This window comes from Anopheles cruzii, chromosome 3 (genome assembly GCF_943734635.1).
Source record: "Anopheles cruzii chromosome 3, idAnoCruzAS_RS32_06, whole genome shotgun sequence".
Taxonomy (NCBI): Eukaryota; Metazoa; Arthropoda; class Insecta; order Diptera; family Culicidae; genus Anopheles; species Anopheles cruzii.
The window spans coordinates 44,714,476-44,736,767 of NC_069145.1; the positions used below are offsets into that span (position 1 = coordinate 44,714,476).

General features: G+C 46.3%; 4 protein-coding genes across 4 annotated transcripts in view; 1 reads left to right on the plus strand and 3 right to left on the minus strand.

Moving 5' to 3' along the window:
• Positions 1–3,037, minus strand: part of LOC128271593 (lipase 3-like) — a 6,500-nt gene extending 3,463 nt beyond the window's left edge. Inside the window, exon 1 of the mRNA XM_053009181.1 lies at positions 1,997–3,037. Coding sequence (XP_052865141.1) covers positions 1,997–2,428 — 432 coding nt within the window. The 5' untranslated portion in view covers positions 2,429–3,037. The remainder of the gene's footprint in view (positions 1–1,996) is intronic.
• A 1,830-nt stretch (positions 3,038–4,867) lies between these two features.
• Positions 4,868–6,121, minus strand: LOC128273113 (histone deacetylase complex subunit SAP30 homolog). Its single transcript, XM_053011029.1, has 3 exons — positions 5,638–6,121; positions 5,315–5,530; positions 4,868–5,210 (listed from the first exon to the last, which is right to left on the minus strand). Exons 1-3 carry the CDS (start codon positions 5,818–5,820, stop codon positions 5,082–5,084), a joined length of 528 nt encoding a protein of 175 aa, XP_052866989.1. The 5' UTR covers positions 5,821–6,121; the 3' UTR covers positions 4,868–5,081.
• Positions 6,122–6,294: 173 nt separating this feature from the next.
• On the plus strand, positions 6,295–7,650 carry LOC128271566 (integrator complex subunit 15). The gene is made up of 2 exons (XM_053009147.1): positions 6,295–6,443; positions 6,513–7,650. The coding sequence occupies exons 1-2, from the start codon at positions 6,368–6,370 to the stop codon at positions 7,550–7,552; spliced, it is 1,116 nt and encodes a 371-aa protein (XP_052865107.1). The 5' UTR covers positions 6,295–6,367; the 3' UTR covers positions 7,553–7,650.
• Positions 7,651–7,675: 25 nt separating this feature from the next.
• Positions 7,676–8,517, minus strand: LOC128271567 (ribosomal RNA-processing protein 7 homolog A). The gene is made up of 2 exons (XM_053009148.1): positions 8,494–8,517; positions 7,676–8,433 (listed from the first exon to the last, which is right to left on the minus strand). The coding sequence occupies exons 1-2, from the start codon at positions 8,510–8,512 to the stop codon at positions 7,694–7,696; spliced, it is 759 nt and encodes a 252-aa protein (XP_052865108.1). The 5' UTR covers positions 8,513–8,517; the 3' UTR covers positions 7,676–7,693.
• Positions 8,518–22,292: the final 13,775 nt, after the last annotated feature.

A 22,292-nucleotide genomic window follows, 5' to 3' on the forward strand; every position in this document is an offset into this window, starting at 1 on the left:
TGAAACCAAACTAATTACTCTTCCTCATGGAATCTCCAATTAATCACATTTTTTCACTTATTGCTTTCTTAACGTAATTGCTTTTACGTTAAATTTAGCAAAAAAAAAATGTAAGTAAAAAAGTAAGTCATTAGGATTACGTCAGAACTACCTAAGCCCCCGGTTTGTAGGAGGTTTTGTAGCCACGTCTGTTAATGGTGGTTCGTGCTGTAAAAAGAGCACCCCACGATGGTCATGCAAAGGTCAATAAAAATGACTATACTAACCAACTTCCGCATCGTGAAGCCTAAGTTTGTTTTAGCGGTGAACACCGGGAAACCGGGATAAGTTTTCGCACAATTTTCCATTGAAAATCAACCACCGCTTTCAAAGCACTATTCAAATACGTTTTGAATCGGCGAAGAACGTTTTTTTTTATCATTTCGAATGCAGCCATTTCTGTTCTAATTGTTGGTTAGAGACAGCAGCTCCGCAGAGGAACCGAGGAGCAAGAAACTAGAGTGCGTCAATTGTGTCCTTTCACTTCTCGGTTTTTATGACAACTAAGCAGCCATACTACAGTGTGGCTGACCACCGCAAGAAGTGTCGATTCGTGGCCTAGAGCGTAGTTGGTTGCCATTGCCGTCGGTCAGAATTTGGTTGTATATAGCACATTTCCGCTAGCAAAGGACAACCGCGGAGACGGTTGGTCGGTTGGTGTTCTACCGCGGTGACTCACACTTTCGCATGCCGACGTCCACACTAATGGATGGTTGAGTTCTGGAGAAACATTTTTTACATCTTTTATGGTAGCTATTTTTATAGTCCAAAGCATGCCCAGCCGCCGCATGAGAGGATAGCGCCAGCGTCAGAGCTGGACTGAGGCTTGGCTATTCGAAATGGTGTCCATTATTAACACCATCCAGCCAGTCGCGACACATCTGTCCCCGGGAGGCTTGTCTCCTGCCGGTCTAGCCCTTATGCTTGTCCACGAAAATCCAATAAATCATAGCTGGCGGTCACGTTGACCAACGCGCTGAATCTAACGCCGTTTTCCTAACACAACAGCATATCGTTGTGTCTAATTCAGTTGGAATCCTCGCCTATCGCCCTATCTGTCGTGTGCTATGTGAAAACAGCTCATCCATGTAATATACGTGCCCTCAAGAGTTTCCGCTGCCGTTCATCGTTGGTGCATCGTATACCTTGAGTCATGAATTCTTTTAGGGGAGCTTTAGTAGATTTGCTACCCATTTGGTTCCGGCTCACTGGTTGGGTGCGCCCGAATGTGGGCGCCCGTTGTGGCTCGTTTGCGCTTGCTGCACCTACAATTGAGGCGTGATGATTATTGGAGCAATTAAATTAGCCGCACAGGATTTGTAAACTGAGCCCACGCCTCAGAAGCACAGAACGGGCCACCCAGACCGGTGCAGGGATAAATTGGATTAGGACGGTGCCGGGGACCGAAAACACATCTAGATCTGGATTACCGTTATATGCCAGACGGTAGACACCGGGTCACTGGACCAAATCGGATCGTGGAACCGACGGGATCTGTTACGCGACGCGCCGGAGGTCCGGTGCTGATTAATGCCACAGCAGGGCGATGAATCACAGTTACACCATACAGGACGTGACCTATTGACGTATGATCTTGAGTTTTATGTCGCATGACGCTAGCTTTTATTTACGGCGGCAGCTGTCGGTAAACAGGCGATAAGCCGATGACTACTATCGAAGTTATTAATGTTTTTAGTTCGCGCAACTGTAATCATCAAAGGAAACGGCAAGAACCGCAAGCAAGCAGAGCAAGAGCAAGATTGTGGTGTGTTGTATCTGGTAAACGGGAAAGTCATGGCGAAACTTTGAACGATGCTTAAGGACTTTACGCCAAATGTGAGCGAAGAAGCCCCAACCCCAAAGAAATGTCCCGAACCGAAACTTCCATCACACCGTCGACTGATTTAGTCCACATCTAGAGCGATTTGCATTTTGTCGGCTGTCCAAGGAAACTTACCGTGCTGAGGTCGGTGTCCGGATTGTATGGAATGGCGGGAGATTTTGGGCGCAACCAAACGAACGGATTCCAGAACGGCAACGGAGGAGCACGCGTACCGTGTGTTGTGGAACTGCCACCGCCAAACGGAACCGTTTGTTGCGTCGTAGCCGGAAGTTCCGGATGATCAAAATCGGACGTAACAGCAGACGGTGTTGCACCTCCCGGTGCCAGGGCGGGAGGAGGTTCGGTGCCGCGACCTTGGCGCTGATCGTCGTACGCAACTTCGAGGTAGTTTTGTGCCGTTGCCGCTGTCGTCATTAGCTGGTTGAGGAAATTGTCGAACAAACCTTCACCGGCAACCGCCCCGGGGTAAGCGAGCAGCGCCAGAACGGACAGAAGCCACCACCTCCGTCGCCGTCGTGGCAGTACATCGTGGGAGGTACGCATCATGCCGAGAAACAATCACTGATCTGTTACACTTTTCACGTTTCCCGGGCGAAGGGGCGACCAAAAACCGGTGATCGCTGTTGATGGTGAACCTCGCGGGCCAAAGTGTGTCAGTGTGTCTGGAGCGTTGTGTTTCGCGCCACACTGTTTCACCAGCGACTGAGCTTTGTTTCCGTGAGAAATGCGTATTTATTAACTCTTTACCGTGCCTTCCGTCGTTCGCAGCCTATCGATCGCCGGTACAAAGTTCGTGTTGTCCGATCGCTGAGGCTCCGGAGTTGGGCAGCTAATCCTTATCGGCCACCACTTGTGACTCACCACGAACGGCGAAGCGTCGAGAAACAAAGTGGACACACTCCGCACGCAGCGGGTGATCTGCGCGATCAGCAAATCGGAGCACCACCGCCACCGGTCCCATGCGTGTCTCGGCGGCAATCGCACTCACACACATTATCGGCTCCAGTGCCGTATGGAACTTTCTTTTCTGCTTTTTTGACGTTTCCTTCGCCACTTTCTGGGCTGAATGCGTGAATCGTTTCCTTGAGAGATGGCGCGTTAAAACAGTTTACCGCCGCATCTGCGATGCGCTTTCGGGCGGCCAGCAATGCAACACACCAGCCGGTGCCAGCTGTCGGACGCAAGCACAGAGAAGAGCGGAAACCGGGCGCGCAACCGAATTTTTGAAATTCAACTTTCCGTCTGAATGTCTCTGTCTGTCTGAGATTCTGTCTGTGGAATCAAACTGACTTTCAATTTTCGAACCTCACTCAGAGAGCGAAAGGCTCGCACTTTGCACCGTTGTTTTGGCTTTTTCTCGCACGTGGAAGTTGCTCTGTGCTCTCTACGCTCTCTCTCTCTCTCTCTCGCGTGCCCTCGTCATGCATTTCGAATTGCATTTATTGCATTTATTTCTTTGCATCGAAGATCAAAGCTTACGATCTGCGGAATTAAGGGTTCGACATCTCATTGTTAAAGAAACCCAATGCACGTTCTTTTCTTCCACGAGACCCACTACTAGAAAGTTATCTAGTCATATACCGAAAACTGTCAGCACTTTTTCGAGTCAACCCTCTCCAACCCTTCGTCCGTTTGAAAATTAAGGTCGGGATGTGCGAGGACGCACTTCCTGGCTACCAAAAATTGCGCACACAAGTCATCCACATGAGGGATAATCGCAGGGGCCAATGTCAATGCGTATGGCGCTTGAGGCTGGTGCTTCAGTTGCTACGGTATCTGCCATGCTTACTTGATGCTTTTGGCGCTTGAAACGGTGATAGATTTTTCCACCACACCTCCTCCTCATGAGAACACCTCATGGACGAGAGATAGTGATTTCAGCGATACGTGACTCCCGCAGCCATTCCTGCGGACTCTGGAAGCGACATGCACAATGCGCACCATTCCAAGAATCGTGTAGGCATCGTGCACCTGTATAGAACAATTAGCGACGGTGGTGGCCCGAAAACATCCCACAGCAAGCACCGGTTCAACGGAAAAAGACAATAATATACAATAAGATAGACAATAAGATATATGCAAACTATATAACCAAATGGTTTTATTTGTTAGCGACCATCGCCGAGACGACGGTAGTAGTGGTAGTCAGCAGTAGGACATGGTAGTAGTGAAATTTACAGAACGCGGTCGCCAGTACATAGCTTAAGCCGCAGTTGAATCCAGCGCTTCAGAGACAGCGCAAGCCCTCGCCTTCGCGATATCTCAAGGTCCTCGTGTGGCTTAGGAAGGACCTTAGGATTAGCGGTTCTCTAGAGACGGACCGAGCAAAAGGATATACGCGACTCCGATCACTGCCCGTGGTCGATCGACAGCTTCGCCCAAGGTCCGTCAATATTTCCAAGTGATCGTGCTTTCGAGTGTGTGGATCGCTTTGTCCTTTGTTCGTAGTAGCATGATGGATTCGGGCTTCGTTTCGCTCAGCCCATCCCGACGCCGCCTGTTGCTCTAGCGATGGATAATGTTTTTCCAACCGGCATGAAGGTTTTCGCTTCGCACGTAGGCAGCGAAGAGCATAGACGATACAGTTTGGCGTGTGAAGGAGGGAACAAGAGTTACAACTCATCGGAGTCCGGAGAGTTTTATTATCACTGTCTCAAGCAACAGAAGCACCCGTGTGTGTGTGTTGTGTTGTTTGTTCCAGACTAAGTTAAACATCTTGCTGTAATAAAATATGGTGCATAAATTAAAAAAAAATCGGAAAAGAACGTTGCACTAAAGGCGTTGGTGGTGTATTTTATTTTACACGCTTTGCGCTGCAATACTTAGCCAGAAACAATAACAAACAAAGTTTGATGGTGAAACGCGCATATGTGTAGTTTTAGCGCTTGTCATCAAGCCACACGATACATGAGTAATCAATAAAATAAACCAGTTTGTGATCGAGTTGAGATGAAATCGCTTTATAGCTGTATTCTTGTTCACTATCCTAATTTATACCTTGATTTGCACTTTCGCACCCATCGGCGTAATGGCAGGAGAAACATATCAACAAAACTATGACCGAACATCCTCGCTCGTAAATTGTACCATAAAGCTATACACGAATCGAGAGAAACATTCGAACGAAAACAAGTTAGTACGATGGACCACAAAACGAAGGTTGGTGTGCTGCAGCCACTGTCCAGCTGATGGCTCTTTTTCATGTAGCTTCGGCGCTGGCGTTGTTCTTTTGGTCCAGCTTGTTCGAGTTTGATTTTACCATGTATATGAAGTAAGTTAAAATTTCCTTTTCCTTGATAGGGATCGTCTTGAAGTGCTTCATGATTGTCTGTTTTCGGGAGGAAGAAAGAGATAAGAAGATGCCGCGTTATGATAATGATTAGGACACGTCATGCTGCAGTGCGATGCTTCGATGCTGCGATGCTTGCTTACCTCCGATAGCTGTGCCTTGTTGATGCCGGGCCGCGTCGATACCTTGTAGAAGCGTTTATATCGCCGTAACGTGTTAACCTGCAACTGGTAAAGGTCCACTTCGGGCAAATCGGTGTCCGTTTCGTTGCTATCATCCTCGGAGTCCCGGCGGCGTCGTTTCGTACGTGCGCACTGTATTCTCGCTTTGTGAAAGTCACAAATGTAAATATGCCGTGCCTGAGTTGACGAGAAAAAGATGCGTTGAATAACGGCAACCGACTCGTGACGCGACTTTTGTTTGGAAGACGCATTTCTGGAACACTAGTGTGCCACCGAATACGTACGTGACTGTCGATGCTGAGTTTTAACCTGCGCTGGGTGACCGTCTTTTGAATGCGTTTGCTGTACGACGCATTACCGGCCTGTTTTCGGCATCGCTCTCCATCATCGAGCAAGCAGCAAATCTGGTCAGCGGGACCTCGGGAATCTTCCTCGCCGGTGCTGAATCCATTGTTGGTCATCATCATGAGACGAGCAAATCGCCCTCGAGTTGCCTAGTTCCTAATTACGCACTCTCTCCCGCTTCACTCGTAGACACTGCTTTGTAAACTACACAGAACCGGATGATATATTGATGGCGATCTTTTGCGTGGTTTAGCGTACTGTGAGAGAAACAATCACCTCCTGGGTGACCACGTTCACGGTATTGTTGGACACTTTGGCTGGACGGGAGTAGATTGCTCACATAACGTCGCGAATTGTGTTGTGTTTTCGTGGGCCTATTACTGTTACCAAATTTGCATGGCGCCTTCGCTGACTGGCTGGCGTTTTGTTGATTTACCTCTTCCAATAAGCAACTGCGATAGGATTGGTGAGGTCTCCGACACGCTCACGCATACATACGCAAGCTACGACAGGCCACAGTTGATTACGACGCGTTTGACAGCTTGTTGTTGAATATGTTATGATCGTAATTTTATGAAGTTGCTTGAATGTTTTTTGCCTGTGTTTCGTATTTATATTAATAATTTTTCAATAATTCCGCTCACCACGAAATAGTGTCCCGCCACAAACATGACCAGCCAAGAGCGGAGCATCTTGCGTAAAATGGAGTTTCCCGATGTGGCTCGAGACGCTCTACCAATCATAGGTAATAGTCACTTTATGAGGGGCGGATTTCGAAAGGTTCAAAGTTTCGATATAATATTTTACACCGTAGAAAATCTCATCATCAATCGTAATAAACACGACATGGCGATGGATCTGATCAGCGAATTTATCTTTCGCGAGCGACGTGAGGAGCAGCGTGGCGCCCCGCAGTACGGCAAACATTCATCGGCTCCGCGACTGTCTTCTATCGAAGAATTTCAGCTCGTTCTGGTCCTGTGCGATTACTTTGCTCGGCCTGGACCCGATGCGACACGCAATGCTGTGTTTCTGTCACTTTTCGGTGGTTCCAACACCCGGACCAGTGTTTTGAACAAACTCATCAGTACGGCGGTGTCCGGCTCGATAGCACCGTTGCTGTGCGCCGCGGGGACGTGGATGCAACAGCTGGGATGCACCTCGCCGGCGAGTTTGGAGCTGGCTCAGTGTATCGTGCGAGACTTCGTAATATTTTCCAAAAAATCCTCCGAACAGCTGAAATCGTTACCGTTGGTGGCGCCTCGTTTTGCAGCCAATTTGATAACCGCCGTAACGGACCTGTATCTGAATGGGGGTGGCAAAGAGCACCTGGAACCACCGCCGGATCTACTGCTGGAAGTCATCACCGAATGGGTATCAGAAACACCGTCGTTATGTCTGGCATCGCAACAGCAGCCAGCCCTGCCGAGTGGCGCGATTGCAATGCCGGTGACTACTCCTTTGGCTGGGCTCATACGATGGTGCGTCCTGTCCCTGTTGATAACGGATCAGCAGGAGCTGTACAGCAAGTTGCATCTAGCCGTGCTTCAATCTCTGCTCGAAGCTGCACCACCCTTTACAACACCACCTACCCTGCAGCCTATAAATGCTCAGCACTTGACGCTCATCGTAAACACGGTCCAGGCCGAAATGGAAAACCTCACGAAGCAGGGCACAAACCTGGAGGAAGAGCACTTGCAAAGCTGCCTGGAGCGGTTCGCCCAAGCCATTCAGGTGGGGCTAACATCGCGCTGCGTATTTGGCAACATTACACAACTGGTTTTTCGGCTGGAATCGCTTCCGGGGCAGAACAAACTATTACAAATTGTCATCAATGCCAACAAATCCAGCTAAAGAATATGTTACATCCGGTGCACTCTAACGTGAATTTAGCAAAGCGTAATATGTTTTTATGTTTTACAATACACCATGCCGCTCTGCCCAAGACGCACGAAAAAGTTTTCTTTATGTTGTGCTTTTATTTATGCGTTCCATTCAGTAAGGTTTAAAACGCTTCGTCTTCTTGATTCGTTCCATTTTCTTCAAATCGCGATCGTACTTTTTCCGTAGACTAATGATGTCATTCTTCTTCGATTCGCGGATTTGGAAAGTATAGAAATTCTTCAACTCCTTCGTGTTGCGATCATTGTCCAGCTTCTTTTCCAACTTTTTCACTACCGACTGCTTCTGCGAAAAGACACCAGAGTTTTTCTTCGAAACTGTCGTCCATCCGCTTTCCTGCTTTTGGTGGTTTTGAGATTTCGCTGCTGCCACTTGCTTATCGTACGCCTTCATGTACCGATCAATTTCAACCTGCATCGCCACCGGATCGGGGATCCGCTCCTGGTACGCCTTTGTCCATTTGTCGATGCCCGTCAGCAGTGTTTTATTGGCGTTCAGTGGATTAACCATTCGCTTTTTAAGCACTTTTTTAACCGAGTTTTTATCTTGGAACACGATGTAGGCAATCTTGAATTGAAATAGATTGCCGGGCAATGGTGTGGTGACGGGAGTTGTCTCGTTCACAGATGGTTTGTCCTGCAGAATTACATTTTCCACTTCGCCACCCGCGGAAAACGCCTGCCGAAGAGATTCCTTCGTCGCATACGGCGGAATGTTGAGCGCGTACAACGTTCTACCGACAGGTTTCTGTTTAGACGAGCCCTTTGCAATGTTTTCTTTTACCAAAATTTGATGACAATGGACGTCATTCTCCTCGAATTTCAATGGTATGACTGGAAAGATCGAATCAAACTGTGAAATAAGCCATTTTAAACAGGCAATTTCGTGCTTACCGGTAAATTCTTCAGCCATCGTGTTTCGCGAGGCACAACAAAACAATAAGCATGCGCGTTTGACGTTTCTGACAAACATTTGAAGCTTTGGTAGTCAACTGTGGCCGAATGAAAAGCGGCGCGTACGTCAAGGCCGTACTGTAAACGCGACGCTTCTTTTCAAATGAAATGAATCGAATTTTAGTAACGATATGACCGTTGATAACCAAATAGTATTTGATAGGTTAAGTTTTTATTGTTAATTAGGCTCGTTGACCGTTTTTTAAATAAATAAATAAATAAAAAATTAAAAAAATAAATAAATAAATGAATAGACAAATAAATAAATAAATAAGTACTTTTTTTGTATTAAAGTTGTATAAAATCATATTTTATTGGTTTCATTAAAATTAAGTTTAATAGTTTGTTCTTCTGCTTCTGCTATGTACTTCTGCTTAATAATTTTGGTTCGATCCATTACTTATAATAACAGTTCGATGCACTTTCTGGGGATTGAAGCCGAATACGAACGCATGTAAATTTGTTCCACAAAATCATAAGCGATCATAATTATTATTGGATTTCGGTGCCTCTGCTTTATTCCCGGTTTTGTTTTTCCATTATCATGGCCAGTGGTTTTGTTTGTTTAGTGTTGTTTTCAACATGTTTTACCTAGCGGCTAGATTTGTCGTTTTCGTCATCACAGCTCCTTTTCACCAAAGGTGATTCTGGTGCCTTTTCCCTGCGCATTTTTATTGTTAAAAGTCGGTATTTTTTCCTTCGTCTACATTTTATCCTACCCCCCGCAATACCGACCATGCAGATGAGGGGAGGACCTCTTTCACGCGCCGGTCATGAAATTTCCGGGTTGTTCCTCTGGTTTGTTGTGTATTGGAAGCGGATAAGGTGCGGAATGAGTTTGGCTGCAATTTTTATGAGTTTCAGTGTGGCACTTTTTTATTTTGAATTTCCATTTTTTACCCTTTGTTTTCGTCTTCACGGGCACTGCGCTCCGATCGCACCCCTCGCCAACTTCACCGCGCCTGTTCCGCGGATCCCAAAACTTTTGCTGGGTGGAAAGTTTTTCTTTCGCCACGGAAACTTCTAGTTCGCCGAAGCCCTGCCCGGAAATAGGCAACCCTGGTTTCGGCCGAGCGAAAGTAAAAGCAGAAAAAATGGAAACTGAAAACGCGATAAGCCCTGCCCTTCTTCTTCTTCTACGCGCTTAGCACGTTACTTGATCGCGAAGCACCCAGGCAACAACAAGGATCCGATGCGCGTGTCTTCCCGGAATGTGGTGCTCCCTTGCGAAAGCAATCATGCGAGCAATTTTGCGCCACTATTAAAGTAATTTTGGAAAGTATTAAACAACTGTAAACAAATTTCCTCATCCCGGCACAGTGCCCCCTGGCGCTGTTTCGTTGCACACATGCATATAAATATTCAATTAAATGATCCTCGTGCATTAACCACTCACAGCATTGGCGCACAGGTTGTGACGTGGTGTCGCTGGAAGGAGCATACTTTTTTGTACACTCCGTTTTGCAGTCAACAGGACCGCCGTCTTCCGGTTCCGTTCCGTCCATTACGCTCTGTGTCCAGGAAGGGATATTAATTTCTACTTCTACTTGGTTGCACGGATCCCCACACGGACGACTCGTTGCCATGGTCGGTACCGGGGGGTCGTTGGGTGAAAAATTCAATTTTAAGAAATCTGCCCCGCACTGCCACGGGTCTCGGCCTCGCACTGCCCATGCTCCGCTTTCCGTCTTCGGTATGTAAAACGGCAGTGGAGCCTGAGATTTTTCTCGACCGGCGAAACCAACTGCATGTGCTTTGGCAAGTGGAGCCGGTCTCGCCCTGTCGCATAAGGTTTGGTCAAATGTCAGCTCCTGTACGGGATCCGATGACAGCTCACGGGGTTCATTCGAGCAAAAGGAACCTTTCGCCGTCGTGGTCGAACCCAACCAAAAAGCCGGGAACCAGAAAAAGAAAACCCCGCCACATACATAAGACAATCCCGCATGGTGCCAACCGTGCTGGGCAACGAAATGGAACCGAATCCGTATGAACGTTTGGTGTTCGATTTGGGTTCGAGGTTCGACAGCTTCGAAAGTAAAACATCTTGATTTATGAAGCGGATTCAGAGATTTATATTCTTGAAGAAAAAGCTACCGGCCACGGGCATTATTCGCGCGCTGTACTACTCAGTGCACCATCGCCGTGGTGACGGGCGAGTCCTTCAGCGAAAATGTAGTTGGGAAGTTGTGTGTGTAGCACGCTTTCGGAGCTGTACGGCTGCCACTTGATCGCCGTTCTGACGAGTAGATGGATGTCTCATGAAAAACAGCAATGAAGTGCTTTTGCGAAAAGAATAAGTTTTCCTCGGACGTCACCGGGGCTGTTTTTTCGGGGACAAACAGGACACAAATAGGGTCGTATTTATTAAATTTATTTTATAGCTAACTTAATCTAAGTTAACAAGAGTGATTTAAGATAAATGTGGCACTACGGGATATCCTTAGCCCAGGCCCGCTCGGCTGTAAAACGTTGATGGTGTATTGGGTCTATCGGTTGATGTATTATTATTGTTACCGTTGCCGATTTTTGATGTTTTTATTGCCAAAGGACAATTCCACTCCCACAGGCAAAGTTATAGATGATTTTTAAATAGGCGATATCGCGAGTGTTATTAGACGTGAAAAACGGACCACAAACGGAGACAAACGCCTGGTTCACACCGAGGCCTCTGCACCAAAGCTGGAAGGACTCTTGCAGCGAGATATAATACAAAAACCTCCCGAGATCGTCCTCATTCTACAACCTTGGCCACTTTTAGAGACACAGTTTCTGCGCAACGTGGAGATAGTCCGAAAGGAGGAGTTCACGTTCAAAGATGTCGCCCTGTTTGGCTAAATTGTCTGCATTATCGCTGCGTGGTTTATTACTGTGTACCAACGATATTCTGCACGCCTTGTTGAAAGAAAGTTCAAAATTTCTAGTATTCTACGAATGAATTAATCCGAGTCTACCGATCCCACGGCCGTAAAGGTGAAGAGCTGCTTAAATGGGCTGGCCTTAAATGTCATTGGGTAGGGTTATTAACCAGCTTTAGGCGTTATTTGTTAAAATTTTCTTTGTGGGATCCGGTTGAACTGGTTTTTTACAGTTAAAACGGCATATCATGCAAAAAGTTCATAGCATAGCTGGCTCCTGGACAATAAACATCTTTTGGTACATTTGTTATGTTCAGTGGGACCAGTGGGACCATTGCGAGCTGTTGGACAAGCACCCAAAACGGTTAAGATGGCTTTGAACTTACAACCAACAGTGGACTTATTTGTGGTTTTCTTGTCGACCACAGTTTTCGATACAGTTAAGTGTTTGTCGATAATAAATTTTCCACCAGGATGGATGTTTGCCTTGTTTTTTCGCTGGATTCGCCCATAGCGTTTCTTTTTCCGCATAACGCGAACCGTTGTTTTTCGCGTTGTTTGTTGGGGTTTTCGCTTCAATCGAGCCGGACCATTATAAAAATTGAAAAATTAATAACAAAACAAAATGTATATTTCTTGCTCGGGAGAACGGTTGCCAACGATCGAACCAACCTGCCAACGTTGGATGCGGTTTCCGGACCGATTTCACGTTGTTTCGTATTGACTGTTGGTGGCCGAGCTGATGAGTGAGGGGAAAAACAGCATCGATGCGATCAGAAAGGGGTTCGCCCAGCACGCAGCGGGAACAGCACGGTGTTGCTGGGCGGTGGGACAAAAACCGGCAGGAATCTGGCCGGCAAGCAAAGCATGCCAAAAGCTGGTCGAAGAAGAATTGATTCTGGTGGTGTCACGATTTGCGGTCGAAGTTTCGAAGGACCTCTGCCAGAAATCCGAAGCCGTCCGAAGGGCCCACAGAAGGGGACCGCGCTGCGAAAGCGACACGGTCCTTCCGATTATCCTTATTGCTTCCTGACTCGATAGAACACTTTGGGATCCAGCGCACTACTGCAGGATCGCACTGGAGAGCCCTTGGCCGGGTCGTAAGAAATCAGAAATAATGGGAGGTCTAGCACGTTAAGATATGCAACTGCCTTTACCGGCCGCTACGGCCCGGGACGCCGGAGTTGCGGGTTTCAATTTTGGCAAGTGGTGTTAGCTCATTCGCACGCCGTCCATTGTACATCGATTGGAACGCGGGGATTGAGCTTTGTTTGGATGTAAAATACCGAAAAATAATTTATATCGGGCGTTGTATTCTTTTGCGCTTCCCACTTTTGCGTTTGCATGAAAAATAGCATGGCGGTCGGTGTTTTGCTTTATTTATGTGACGATGCGCTCTGTTTTGGCGCCATTATCTAACACACCACAACACCCTTTGTTTAAGGGCGAGGTCTTTTTTCTCCGTTTGCTTTCAGAGGTTTGTTTTTCTTTGTGGACAGTTTTTCCACATTGCGGGCGCACGACCGAGGGTCCGACGGGCCGCATCTTTTCCGAGAGACACCGATTGGAAACAAAGCGAACGTAAGCCTTCGCAAAGTTCAAATCATAACACTTCGGCTACATAACGGCTGCATTGATATCGGCCCAAAAAGGGACGATGAATAGTGATTGCGAAGCAGACAAAAACGGCACCGTTCGGCTTGTGTGCCTTTCCGGTTTCCAATTTTAACCTTCAGCTTTTCCGTTGTTTTTCCCCGTTTGGGAAATTAGCTTCATCCGTCTCGATGGCTTATTGTTTCCCGTGGGCGGTGTGGACACTTCGAACCGGGGCAGTGCTGGAGCGCCGGAACTACAACTGTCAACTGTCGGAGGCGAAGGAACAGATAAAGGAGCGTCCAGCCAGTCGCCATCGCTCTGGACGGGGCCCATCTCGGCCACTGGACCCGGAGCAGCTGGACCAAATTAAAGCGATAGCGGACGGTGGGTTTTGAAAGAAAGTCCATTTAGCATTCATAAAAAGACAGGTTTATTGTCCCGAACGATAAGTTGCCAGAGCTTAATCCGTTTTTGCCCTTTCGGACGGGACCCAGCCGGTGAGGCGAAGGAGTGAAGCCCAGCGGCGGATGGAGTGCGTTTGGGAAACTGTCAGCTGTAAATGAAACTCAGTAACTCGCCTCCGAACGGATCAGAATCTGATCTTCGGAGCAGGGGTATAGCGAGGCGGTAGTAGTGGATCTTTTGAAATGAGTCATGAACTCTTCACAGGCAACATCCTCCCACAGGGTTGGGACACTCGGAATAGATAATGGGATAGTATGCTGATAGGAGGTAGCCACGAACGCTCCGAATGATTTGTTTTCCGAATGACAATGCATGAAGCTTTTATGAGCTACCAACAAAAAAAAATGTGTATTATGAAATGCAGATTTAAACTAACGGGGATTATCGTATTTACTTAGTTGTTTTTACAAATCTTATAATATGTAAATTTTTAAAGGATTATTTTAATTTCAATTATCTATTTCAGCATAATGTTTATGGTCATCCCAAAATGGTCATATGAACTGTATCATTTAAATGATTTTTCCATAGATATGCTCCCCACCAGCTGCATTGATTTTAACTGCTTAGGCTATTTGGCGCGTATTTCTGAATTAAAACTCGATTTTGTACAATCGTGAATGTGTTTCAAGTTGCTGCCGCTTAAATTCCGGCTAGAAATGGTTTTGTTCCAGGTCCCAAAGGAATAGCAGAGCTGGTCAATGAATATTCGTATCTCGGTCGGTTCGCTTTGTTCCGCGGAGAACGTTTTAATAACCATCGAACCGTTAAAGGGTCCTTTCGGTCGATGAATAAGTTACCGTGCGTCTAGTTTGGAATTCAATTTATGCTTTCGACCGAGTTTATTCAGCTGCCCGCGCGCAGGGGTTTCCCGGTCGATGATCATGTGGCGGATGTTCGGTTCTTCGATTTCGCGTGCCAAATGCGATTTGTGCGGATCACTCAGCGAACCCGGTGATTTTGGAATTGAGCGCTGAAGTGTGCTCCTCTTCATTTTATGCCTTCCCGGGACAGCCGACGAGAAATCGGGCAGCAACAATTCCAAGCGCAAGCCCCGGCCAAACGGAACAGAATGCGAACGATCAACAACCGCGAATGTAATTAGTGGATCGATGAGAGGGTAAGGGTCTCCGAAACAAACCCTACCGGAGCGGAAGTCTGATGAAATTTGCATTCACAGTGGTGACCACTAGCGCTAGGGATGCCGCACCGGAACCGTTCCGGAGGACACTCAGATGCGATGCACTTGAATTGCATTTCATATTTACAGTATTTCAACCTTTACGGGCCGGTGGGTTTTTTCGAGTATCGCGCCTGGGCGTGGCCTGCACAGGACACGCCAGGGGTGAAAACCGAGCTCGAAGACATATTTTACGAAACAACGCGTTTTCACTCAAAACAGTATCGCTCAGGGTGCGGAACAATGGAACAAAATAAAGCTGGCAAAAGTGAAACACCAAATGTTAGTTCAATCGAATGGAGTGAAATAAATAAAAAACTACCCGTACGTGTGTTAAATGTGTGTCACGGCTTGTGTACGTTTCAACGGCGCATAACCCGCTGCATCCGCTGCGTCCTGGGGGCAGATTTTTTATCACACCATCTACGGCAGCACCTTTTTGTACCGTAATACTGTCGGGTAATGCAGCAGAAGAAAATCGCTGCAGCTAGCAGCTATGCTGCTTGCGGATTCTATGATTTTATATTTCGGATGAAATGTTCCACCACCAAGCCTTGCCGGGCACGTATTTTGAGCTGTTTTATTTTGGTTTTTCAATTCCAAACTGTCGCTAAGGTGGAAAGAATTCAATAGTGCCGTCCAGGCGATGCACGATTTATCTTTGTCGGAAACAGTTGTGCGGACGCGGAAATCATGCAAACACTAACACTAAGTATCCGTAGTATCCGTACGAATGAAGTTAACAAAATTACGGTTGGTTTATAAGCGACAAGGTGTGGGCTCATTTGAACCTTATAAGGCAACTGTAAAGTTCCTTTCAATACCAACGGTGTTACTTAACAATTACTGTTGCATGATGCGTAATAAATGCTCCACACTTTGAATAGCTCGTTCTGTCCATTGATGTTTCACAGTCATCCCAGTACTGTCCTGTTAAGGACATAGCTTCAATTAATCTACGATAAAATCTATTTTTCTGCGAGGTTGTGTTCTCGGGAGGCTGCTCATTTTATTTGCGCAACAAAACTTGTAATCGTTGAGCATGGCCCGGTTTTGAAGCGTTCGAGCTCTTAAAAATAAAATGAAACAAACTACTGAGATGCCATTTCCTGGCGAGTAGCACCGAGGAGTGACACAAGAAGTGAAGTGACCATTGACGTAAGGGCCAACGAGGCAGCTCAATGTTCCGGCCGCAACGATTACTCAAATAGCTCGTTTTCTCACGCCCTTCCTGCCGGTCGTCCGGCTGCCCGTAACACGAAGGACGCTTCCATGCTAATGTTTCTTCAATTAAAACAGCGCCGCCAGGCAGTTGGAAAATATTTTATCGATATCGTTCAATTTCTGTGATCTGTTTTTGTGCTGTGGCCGGCGGATCTTTGCGTCTATCCGCTATCGTTCCATTTGCTGGCGTAGGGCAAACGGTGCAACATAAAAATGGGTCCCTAGGCTACCCGGCTTAAGCGTGGACCGGCTTGGGCCCGTGGACTCTGGCGGAGCAAGGGTTCGCATTCTTGAACGCACATTCCAACCAAAGGCGGTAGCCGTTCGTAGCCTGAGGAGCTTGGTTCGTACGTAGCTTCTTCGACCCGTTTTAATCAGGCCCGCTAGAAAGTATGATAACAAGAAAAGTTAAACTTAATGTAATTATAGTTATATTCTTCAATTAAGCTACGATGCTACCGTACAACCGTGCGGCATCGGATTGACCGTGTTTGTAACGCTTTATTGGCAATGCAAGGAATAAACGAAGGGAGATTTTTTCACTATCATAAATACACCTTGAAGATAACAAGCTTATTAAATAAATAACTTATGGTATAATAATTTATAATGTATGATAAATACTGGTTTGCACCAACCGACCCGGTTCCGCCTTGGATTGTTCTTCATCGATAATGGGTTTTCCAAGAAGGATGTAGCCGTCTTTTTGACCTTCATGCGTCTTATTTTATCAGCACACAGAAATGATGTGTTACTATACAATACACTTCGTAGTAATGTTACTGGTTTGGCTTTTAACATGAAACGACGCTACGGACGTAATAGACTTGGCAGCGCGTATTGAAGGGACTCAAAAGAACGCTCCGCCGGTTGAATCCTGGACATACATTAGCTGCAAAAATTTTTGATGTAAATGAGTCTGCGACACTTCCTTTAGATGGCCTTACTCGTCTACTTCTGATGCTTGCTCGACTCAGTACTTGTTTTTTTACGACGTTCGCTGTGTTTAGAAAACTTTTTCGTCAAGCAGTTTGTACCTGTTCGGAAGTGGTATTATGAATGCATTATCGATATTTCCCAGCCACGGTGCATCGCGCCGCGAACGTTCGTTTTAAACTTTGTGGCCCAAACAGCTCCTTCCGGTGCGGGGCGAAATTTTGCAAATGCACCGGAACGGTATGAACCGGCAAGTATGTTGTTGCACAACGATCCTTACTTTTTAATCTTCCGAAAATGGAAAACTTCTTAAATTTACATCATCCCGGCCCGGGGTGGTGCCAGGGATCGCGCCGAACCACGGGCCGGAAACTGGGCCCGCCCCGTTACTTAACCGTTATTGCACCGTTCGCCAAGTTATCCCAGAGTGGAGGCGTGATTACCGGCAAACTCCGCTGTTCGAAGACGGTTTTTCCTGTTTCGCGGCCCCAAACTATTACGTGAGTGCACGAAACTTTCACGGTACATGTCGGATTGCCGTGAATCTTTGAAGTATCGCGGCAGGCGCTGGTTCCGTGGCGAACTCGCCGAGGGAAAGGTTAGTACAGATTATCATTAAAATTCGCACCTACCAGGGATGGCGTTAGGCAGCCTTCCGGCGGCGGCGGCAGCAGCAGCAGTCCAGCTCAGCTCGCCGCTCCGCGATAACAGCCATCGCATAAACATCAACTCCAAACGAGCGAGGGCCGAGGGCGTCGTCCGACCCCGGCTGCCCGTCCTTAGCGTCAGGCAGGCTCTCGAAAGCAATATACCTTTAAATTTAAGTGCTTTAAATTACATTCCTCGATCTCGTTCGAATGCGAAATAATTAGGCGGCGGAAAATTGCTTTCCCGGCCAAGTTTTGGGCCCGGTGCTGGCGTTGCTGACAACCGGTCGCGATGTTGCCGGTTCACTCATACCCTCGGCTCTTCTGTTCTGTCGGTTACCGGATCCATAACCGGCGAAAAGGAAAAAAAAATTGATCACTCAGAGTGGTGTGTGTCAATGATGTCTGTTGATTAGCTGATTGGTTGAATATTTTATATGGCGAAAGCGCGGCATAAGCTGTAACAATGTTGGGAACTATGGTGCTTCCGTTCGTTGCAGCTCGCACTATTGCTGAGCTTTTTCTCAGAATCAATTTCATTTTGTATTTGCAGCCGGTTGCCGGTTTTTTGTTGTTGTTGTTGACGGGATGTTTATTTGGTTATTTGCCGACGATAGGCAAGAGGAGAGGTATGATAGTGCGCAACATAAACGGAAGCGCTGGTCGAAAAGCGATACTACTGGCTTCACGGGATCCAACAATGGCCCTGCCTGTTGTTGTGCCGAAACGGTTTCGATATTTGCACGACCAACGGAGACGACCGAGTATTTTGTAGTGATAGAAACGAAGATTCCATTCAATGGAGTTAATAGACGACGCTGCGGTACGGTCGTGGGCCCGTATTTCTTCGAAGATTTTCATTCCGCCACATCCAGCGGCTATTTATGTATCGTTTTTCGTTGCCATAGATTAGCCCGCAATGAGCTCTGGACTCGGTTGCGCTGTGGAGGTTGTGCCGGGTTGCTCCGGAGCCGGAAGCGAACACATTTTCTAATCATTCCTATAAGCTATTCGGAACATTCTGCTACCCATCCAGCTTCGGAACAAGGTTCTTGGGCAGCGCTGAAGAATGAGCATCATTATTCAGTGGACAACTCTTATCTCGATTTAAGATAGACTGTACGGAAATTCCCAGAGCATTGAGAGGACGCGGGCGACTCAGCAATCCCTTCAAATGGGACGCGAGCAACGGCTGGATCGGGGAACGTACTATAACGAATAGCATAAGTACCTAGTTTCTTTCATTATCTCACGGAGCATATCTAATCGTAAGCAAACTATGATTTTCTAGATGATCCTCAGACGAATGAAGTGAAATGGCTACTCTTGCTATGGTCGAAACATTGGCGGTGTTGACGAAGGATCTTTAAATGTACGTGGTGTGATCAATAATTTTCGCGACATTTTGAATTTTCTCGAGCTACGTATATTTGATTTTTTTGCGGTGTTAGGTTGCTACACATGTCAGTGACTTATGGAGAAAATTTCTGCCATTTTGAGTAATCAATCAATTTTTGACAGCGGACAAGATTTGGCTCATCGTTGATTTTTGTCTCTTCTAAAAAATTGATGGTAAAGAATCTTTATGAAATTTTGTGTGAAAAACGAAACTAAGAGCTTGGACGCATTCGAAAGGTTGACTGTGGCTTATGGTGAAGCTTTTAAGACCAAAAGCAGCGCTTATCGGTGGTTCAAAAATTTTTCAGAGGGCCGAGAAGATGTGAACGTCGAAAAGCCAAGTTTGGTCGAAGGTGATCAGTTTTGCTTACAGTTTTATTCGATTGCGGGGTCGTGGTGCATCATGAGTTGTTGCCAAAAGATAGAACAGTCAATAACAAATATTTCCTGGAAGTTATGTGCAGTTCGTCCGAAGCAATCCGTCACAAATGCCCGGAAACTCAAAATTGGCTGTCGCGCTCCTGCTAACACATCGTGGTTTCTGCCCGAATTTTTGGCCTAAACAACACTATGATGATGCCAAAGCTACCGTATTCTCCAGATCTGGCCTCTTGTGAATTTTTCCTGTTTTTTCCCTTTATCCAAAACTAAAATTACTGCTTCGTGGTCAATTACTTTCAAAGTAGAGAAAAATCGACGATGAGCCAAAACACGTCCTAGCAAAATAGCTGTCAGAAATTGATTGATTACTCGAAATGGCCGAATTTTTTTCCATAAGTCATTGACATGTGTAGCAACCTGACGCCACAAAAAATCGAAAATCGGATATACGTTGCCCGAGAAAATTCAAATATCGCGAAAATTATTGATCACACCACGTATGTTGCAATGTATCTAACGTTGTCTAGTTTCATTTGAAAATTCGCACGAAACCGTTAGAAAATAGCAGAAGAATGTGGTTTGATCGTAAAACGCTTTACGCACGTGGTCGGTTAACGGTTACCGCGGAAAACACTTCCGTTACAGGCGAAAAGTTTTCATCTGAAGCACAAAATTGTGCGCCCGCGTGTGTGCGGAGCTGATATAACAATTCCGCATTATGTTTACCACAAAGCGTGCCTCACTCGCGCCGTGACTTTCACGGTGGCCCGCTGTTTGACATGTGCCAGTTATAAGTTTATGAAGTCGTTCACCGTTCCCACCGTGGTACCATTGTGCAAACAGTGCGAAACGGCAAGCCAAAAGCCACACAAACCTCACGCCCGCACACACATCGATGAAACCATCACTGATTGAGCGCGATAAAACGCGTACGGTTCCTGCCGCCGCCGCCGAACGCCACACCACGCCGATCCACCCACCCACCGTTGTCGACGGTTGGGAAGTTATTAAATTTTTAAATTAATACAAACGATAAATATCTGGCTGCCACCGGAACACGCATCACACAGCCTACGGCATCGGAATGAAGGTATTTTCAGTCATCGGCGGTCGGCGCGGTACCGAGCATAAATCACACCCAACCCGGAGTGCCCCGGTCGCCGTCGCCGACATCGTCCTTCACGTAGCCGGCTGCTGAAGTGATCGCTCAAGTGCCATCCTCGACAATCGCCCACTTACAATAGCCGCTGCCACGTCGGCGAGGCCGGTGGTATGTGAGTAAAAATAAAAGTGCTCAAGATATATTTAATATCACACCTTCGCCGTGGCGAAAGTGAGCGGAAACGGCTCTATTTTTCAATTTACACTTGGAAGCAACACAACATAATCGTTCCCATCGGTGCCGACGGCGTGGGACGATAAGCCAACGGGGGAACGTTAATCTACGGCCGCCATCACATCCGCCGCCGTTGCCGCCGCCGCGGCCGGAACTGAAGTGTGGCTGGCGTCTTAGCGCCATATTTGCAATAAATTTAGCAAAATAAGATAGGTGTGTAATATTAAGGAGCAATCATAAATTAAAGCGCACGCTGAAGGACCCTCCTCTCGAGCGAACCCCGGGCCCCGTCGTGTTTGGGGAAGATGAGTAATTAGCTACAGCGAAGGGTGCTCTAGCGAAGTGGTTGAGGCCAGATCATCGTTCGCACGCTGTTGCTTGGGTTTGCTTCTTGATGAGGCTGTTGGCCATCTGCGTGCCGGTAGCGGCGACAGGGTAGCCAGGGGTTTCGATCTGCTCACAGCAGGAAGGCGCCATCAAGAGGGAAGTATTCATATAATTAGTAAACACTTTACACTGTCGGTCGGCTGTTCGTCCTGAAAATGGTGGCACGCGTGAGCAGCGACAACGTGCTTCATTAAAAACTCATAATTACAACAAAATACAAGCGTGAAACATTATAATCGTTTTGCATAACACACTGCCGAACAAGAAACGGTCGTTCCGTTTGAATGATTTGGACACAGCCAAAGTGAACAATGAACAAAAGTAAAAAAGTTCGAAACGTTTTTCGTACTTTGAAACTAGGAAACTATGGTATAGTTATTAGGTATAGTGAAACAGAAAAGAGTAAAATATTTCTGAGTTTTTGTGGTGTAATATTCGAAATGATAGGGAGACATAAGACATTCAAAAGATAGTTTTTTGTTTCTCAGCTTGAAAGATGGCATAATCCTTGAAAATCTTGCAAGGTAACCGATGAACAACGTCAAATGGTTATAAATATGCGTCACAATGATACTGAATATTGAGAAAATGCTCGAAAAAAGAGAGACATAAGTAACGTAAAGTATCAAGGGGTATGCAAAAGAAGGTCGTGACTATCGTACTAAAGATGTGCGTAAAAATACCGACACGAATTGATACACGTATAGCCAACATCTCAGCCACAAATCCTCTTTTATCCGCCAAACGGAACACATGGCGAAAAATAACCTTTCTTTTGCATCCTCCTCAAAAAGGCAGAAATATTATTTAGGCGACTTTATCGATGTTTTATTCAATTATCGACAGAATTTTGATTGACGAAAATTTTTCGCATTTTATGTTTTTCTTGATTTTGTTAGAATCAACTATGTTTCTATGTAATTATGGTATGTGGAGTGTTACTCGTTACTGTTTGGTGGTTATTCGAAGCATATAGCGGACTATGGGGAAAGTTATGAAAATGCTACACCACATCCAATCGAATTTAACTTGAAAACCTCACTTTATGTGTCTAAACCTGTGTCATTACCTTTAAAATAATCCCTACTCTATGCAATACATCTCTACCCGAAAAATTCTTTTTAGGAAGAGGCTTCGACACAGTCTTCGTTTCGCCTCCTATCTCAACTATTGACTGTAAAAGATGAGCACATAGTGGGCTCTTTAGATTAGTAAATAGCCAGAAAATATTAATACATGGTGCAAAGTCAAACAAATACTGTGGTTGCGAACTGTCTCTCAACAAATCTGGTTTTTTTAGGCACAACATTAAGCAAACGACGGATAACCAATCA